The following is a 6102-nucleotide window of genomic DNA, read 5'->3' as shown; positions in this document are numbered from 1 at the left end:
CGTTACCGTTTCATTACGGGTACTTATCATACCATATATTATTTTTCATATAATCGCATCATTCGCATTATATACTTCGATTGCATAAGTTCATACTGTAGTAATCTATTTAATAGTATTAGAGTAAACCTTATTAAACGTGTGTTATCATTTATTCAAACAAACAACACATGTCCAAAAGCAATTGCTCTATTAGTAATCTATCGAAAAACACTCCATATTTGCACACATGATACTGCCGCTTGTGACTTTCCCTCCCCCTTTCAGAACCCTTAGCTACGCCAATGATGCTCCTTCACTTAAGGCTAGATACTTATCCTGTTTATTACGGATACATGTTCATCTCAAATTAACCTCTTTCTAAATTTCCATAACAAAAAATCGACTCAAACCTAAAACTAAATAAAGAAAAATCTCGCCTTAATTGAAAAAGTCAATTTAAATAATGAAAACTGTGATTTATTTAACTATGAATACGACAAACTCTTATTAGATACATTAAATAAATTACATACTTTGTTTCTTCTCTTATATACAATGCATTAATTTAATGGAATGTTCTATTAAGAGAGCTTAAACAATATCAATTAAGGTGAACGTTGTTTTTAAATTTAAAGATTTTAAATTATTTTTTTACAATTAACAAATGTAAGATATAGATTAAATGATATTTCCCGTTTGTTTGCATATATTCTGAAACATATATTTTGGATTACTTTCTTAGGTGCCTGCCGTTGGTTCTTGCCTAATTTCAGATTTTAATTTTACAAATTCTTTGGCGACTTCGTCATTATTACGTTGAGATAATATACGTAGAATGGTCCAACCAGTTTCATCCATATGAATTCGTCTTTGCAATGGCAACCAACAAGACAGGGAACCTTTTTCCAATATATCTTTAAGCGGTATAACTGCAACACCAACTAAGCGGTCATCTCTTGCGAAGCAATAATCTTTGACACATATGTGTAATTCGAAAAAATCTAGTTGTTCCTCGGTACCAATTGTAAAATTAAATGATTCGTTGTATTTCGGGGACCAATTATTCGACTTCGACTTAGTTGCAAATTTTCGTTTTTTATCTTGTAAATTTGGACCAATTAAATTTATTTCAACAAAAGGACGAAACATTCCCGATGGTATTTGCCATTTTAAATCATTTGCAGCTACAACTTTGACATTAACTTTGAATTCCCCAGTGCCAGGGTGAGAGTACAAATCAATTTGTACAGAAATTTCGCCAACACTTTCTTCTTGCATATCTGGATCTGGATCTAAAATTTGGCATGAGATAAAAGTTTTAATTAGTGTGTCCGTGGGAGCCACCGTGGTGCAATGGTTAGCATGCCCGCCTTGCATACACAAGGTCGTGGGTTCGATTCCTGCTTCGACCGAACACCAAAAAGTTTTTCAGCGGTGGATTATCCCACCTCAGTAATGCTGGTGACATTTCTGAGGGTTTCAAAGCTTCTCTAAGTGGTTTCACTGCAAGGTGGAACGCCGTTCGGACTCGGCTATAAAAAGGAGGTCCCTTGTCATTGAGCTTAACATGGAATCGGGCAGCACTCAGTGATAAGAGAGAAGTTCACCAATGTGGTATCACAATGGACTGAATAGTCTAAGTGAGCCTGATACATCGGGCTGCCACCTAACCTAACCTAACCTAGTGTGTCCGTCATTTGTGTATAAAGACTCAATGCGTATCGCAAACTTTGTAGCTCCGGAGATTTTTCAAGAAACGTTTTCTTTAGTCCATTTCCGCCTGCATGGAAATACTGTTTGATAGTATCTAAGGCCACATCTAGGACTGCACATTGTTTAGGTGACAAATTTTTTTCGACTTCTTTGGAGATATCCATGACACCACTCAAAGCACTTTTTACGTCTTGTTTTCCAGCCATATGTGACTTAAACAGCCGCCCCATATCTTCAATTTTTGCATTGGAAGCGAGATTTTTCGCATTGTCAGTTAAATGTTTGAACATCATTGATTTATCCGTCATCGGTGGCAACACAATGGTTTTCTCCAATGTCCGCATCACTATTTTCCACAGTTCTTTCAAAAGCCGTTTGAGTACGGTCTTCTCGCATGACTGTGCATAAAGGGTCAGGGACCCATCTAAAAGATCCATTAATGGCCGTAGAACTTCGTCAGCCTCCACGGCTACGACATTACTGTTTATTTTTTCCCCAGCAACAGAACTTCCTTTCACAGCGAGTAATAAATCTCCAAGTTCTCTCAAAGACTGTGTAATGCGTGGTTCAAGACTATCTGCAAATTGGGACGCTAAATCATCGAGGGCAGAGTTCAAATTTTGCTGTAATTCTTTGAGAATATTTGCGGCGTCTTCTTCAAGTTTATCGCCTCCCATTGATTCGAACATTTTTTCCAATTGAACCCGCAGTTGTTGAATATTGTTCATTAAAATGCAAGCAATGCGTTCATCTTTTGTGTGTTCTGGAAATTCTTTTTTAACAATATCAGCATAAGCAATTAACACTTTTACGATAGTTTTAGCAAAGCGTCTCATGTATCGTTTCCATATTTCAGGATCTGGACACTCGAGCTTGCTAACAACATCGAAGCATTGTGTTAGTTGTGTAAATACATCAACTACCGAATTTGAAAAAGAGAATGTTCACTACTTCGTTGAAATCCATCCTTTTTATCGCGGTTAAATGCCCCATGAAGGTACTCCAATGATACATCATCATTCTCATTAAGCCACTGCATAACGAATGGTTCAAACCAAGCTGGGTATTCTGGAACTGCGCCTTTGTGTGGGGGTACCTCTTTTACATAGTTGCTGTATAACCATTTCACCCGACAATGCAAATTCATGTATGATGAAGATTTACATAATCGATGTTGCTCGTGTTCTTCTAAAGCATACTTCATATCAACGGCAAACAAGCTCCACATTGTAGCCGCTGATAACTGGCCAATGTTTAATTCTTGTGGGAATTGATTAAGGACAGTACCATAACTGTTCTTATCTTCATCAATCACTGAAACTATTAATGCTATTAATTTATGCCAAAAATCAACGCTATCTAACTTAGGTCCATGGTCGTCAGATTCGCGCTTGGCCTCGTTTGGATCCACCTGAAATTCCCTGCTATACAGTTCGTAACAATTTTCGAAAAGAAATTGGTAAGTGGATCTAAGACAAGCTTTAACGCAATCTTTAACGACTGTGCTTGCTCGTGGTGGACTCGAGAGCTCTTGAACTTTCATTCGAAAGAATGTAATGCTGGTAAGTAAATCGACGGTTGATTTTAAATCCATCAATTTTTCCTGACTAGATGCAGGAAAGTTATTACGGTACATGGATAAATCTATACGCAAGGAATTGTGCAATTGATCAAGCAGTTTGACAAACTTTTCTTTACCAAAATTGCTAGCGGCAAAACGATCGCTTGCAGATACGGCTGAGGATGCGGTTGTGTGAGCATAGTATGCATTAATATTGGCTAATAGGGTACTCATAACTGCGGGTACGCCAGGACACAAATATTTTGCAGATAGGCAATGAAAGTGTGTCATAGCTTGATAAATATTTTCTATGCCATAACGCATAGCAAATTCGTCAACAATTTCTTCTGGAATTTCATCGAAATATAATTTCCAAGCGTCATCTCCTTTTTGTTGTGGCAATTTGACCATTCCACTATTTTCTTCACATAGATAATGGAAAAGATTTTCGTGTAAACATGTATACTGCACATGATAAGGAGCAACTTTTTCCTCGCCTTTTATTTCAACTGATATGTGCAGACGAATAGCTCCGGAAACTGCGGATTTGTCAGTGCGTTTTTCTAAATTATACCACACGTCCATTTCACCAGACAAAGTACGGACTTCAATTATTGTTTGACCGAGGAAATCATCGGACTCACGAGTAAGTTTTTGTCTCAATTTTGATTTGAGGTCATTGTCTTCATCCCAAACACGGACCTTAATACGGTCAGATGAATTGTGACACTCAAAATGGAATTTTTCATTCCAAACTGGATTTAATTCTTGTGGCATTGTTCGTGTGCGTTTTTTTACTTTACTGACTTGCACGGTCACATATGGATCACTGGTACCGCTTTTATCCTTCGCTATTAAGCCCAGACCTCTAATACATACATTATTATGAAGAAACCCTAACCTCTCTCTCTCTCCGAGATGCCGCAAATAAGCTGGGTGTATCGTCTACAACCGTGCATCGAGCCAAAAAACGAGCCGGACTATCGACTTACAAGAAGGTAGTGACTCCAAATCGCGATGATAAACAAAATACGACGGCCAAAGCGCGATCCCGGAGGCTGTACACGACGATGCTGACGAAGTTTGACTGCGTGGTAATGTACGACGAAACCTACGTCAAAGCCGACTACAAGCAGCTTCCGGGACAGGAGTTTTATACGGCAAACTCGGTTCCAACCGAGCTAATATGCATAGCTTATGCATACGGCATAAGCATATGCATAGCTTATGCATACGGCATAAGCTAACTCGGTTCCAACCGAGTTAGCTCTTTTTGCTTCTCTTTTACGGCATATGCAACTTGCCTCTTCGGTCTGAACACTGGAGTAGAATCAGCTTTTAATTGTAATTTTACCTTAAAAGTTTTACAGTGTCCAATTTCATTCCGAAATACTGTTGGGAACATTTGTTTAATTGTTGCTTCCGATATAGTATTACTGATTTTATTGCATGATGTATAACTATTTATCGGTATGTCCCACATTTGGAAAGTTTCTAATATGTCAGAATCCAGTAGATTTAGGGTAGATATAGGTTAGGTTAGAGTGGCAGCCCGATTAAATTTCAATTAAATGTGATACCACATTTAACTAAAATGTGATACCACATTTAACTAAAAGTACCTATTACATATGGGCACTTCTAGTCTGAACCTTCTCTATTATTTACTTTTGTGGAACCAACCAGATTGCTCCAAAAATATTAACAAACTGCTTAAGTTAACGTTTTCCAGGTCAGCCAGTAATCTAAAGCTATATGCTCCTAAAATTCGCTTACGCCTTACACAAAAAGCAGGACACTCACACAAGAGGTGTTTAATTGATTCCTTTTCCTCCACATCATGACAGCTTATACAATAGTCATTATACTTCGCACCTATAGTTTTTGCAAATCAGGCAGCGACCAGTTATCGCAGATATCAGGAGTGCTATCAGACGCCTTGACAACACTAGCATATAACCCTTGCAATTCTCCCATCGAATATTGGCCATCATAACAGCCTTCTCACGCAGTAAGAGCTTGCAGGTGGCCAGAGGCATACCAACAGATTCTAGTTCCCTTGGAATATGTAAGGTAGTTCCTAGCCTTGCTAACACATCTGCTTCGCAGTTCCCCGTTATGTTCCTATGGCCAGGCACCCATATTAGGTGAATATTGTACTGCTCAGCCATCTCGTTGAGAGATTTGCGGCAGTCTATGGCCGTTTTCGAGTTAAGGAACACAGAGTCCAAGGATTTTATTGCAGGTTGACGGTCTGAGTATATATTAATGCCAATATTTGTTGGAACATTACTTCTCAGCCAATTCACCACCTCTCTTATTGCCAATGTTTCAGCCTGAAAAACACTACAGTGATTAGGTAATCTTTTCGCTATTCGAATTTCCAGATCTTTAGAATATACTCCGAACCCCACTTGTCCATTCAATTTGGAGCCATCAGTATAGAAATCTATATATCTTTTATTCCCCGGGGTCTGTGTACACCACGCCTCACTGTTGGGAATTAGAGTTTCAAACTTTTTGTCGAAAAGTGGTTTTGCCAGGGTATAATCCACTACGTTAGGCACATCTGGCATTATTTTGAGGACCGAACTATGACCGTACATTTTTTCCGACCACAGCGATAGCTCGCGCAACCGCACAGCCGTTGTTGCAGCTGACTGTTTGGCCAAAATGTCTAAAGGCAATAGATGTAGCATGACATTAAGGGAGTCTGTTCCTGTCTTACTAAATGCGCCTGAGATACATAAGCTCGCTATACGCTGAACTTTATCTAAACAAGTCGGTTTCTGAAGTGCCGGCCACCAGACTACAACACCATATAACATTATAGGTCTAACTACTGC

The 6102-nt window shown here is 38.8% G+C and overlaps 1 protein-coding gene across 1 annotated transcript; it reads right to left on the bottom strand.

The window, feature by feature from the left end:
- Positions 1 to 437: 437 nt before the first annotated feature.
- LOC142224865 (protein unc-13 homolog A-like) lies at positions 438 to 4739 on the bottom strand. The gene is given in 5 exon segments (XM_075294639.1): positions 438 to 1319; positions 1679 to 2623; positions 2626 to 4201; positions 4462 to 4569; positions 4611 to 4739. Coding segments are annotated over 5 exon segments (3357 nt in total). The 3' UTR covers positions 438 to 720.
- Between the last annotated feature and the right edge of the window lie 1363 nt (positions 4740 to 6102).

Source organism: Haematobia irritans, chromosome 2 (genome assembly GCF_050003625.1).
Source record: "Haematobia irritans isolate KBUSLIRL chromosome 2, ASM5000362v1, whole genome shotgun sequence".
In the NCBI taxonomy this organism is placed as follows: domain Eukaryota; kingdom Metazoa; phylum Arthropoda; class Insecta; order Diptera; family Muscidae; genus Haematobia; species Haematobia irritans.
This window is presented reverse-complemented; position numbering and strand designations above follow the sequence as displayed.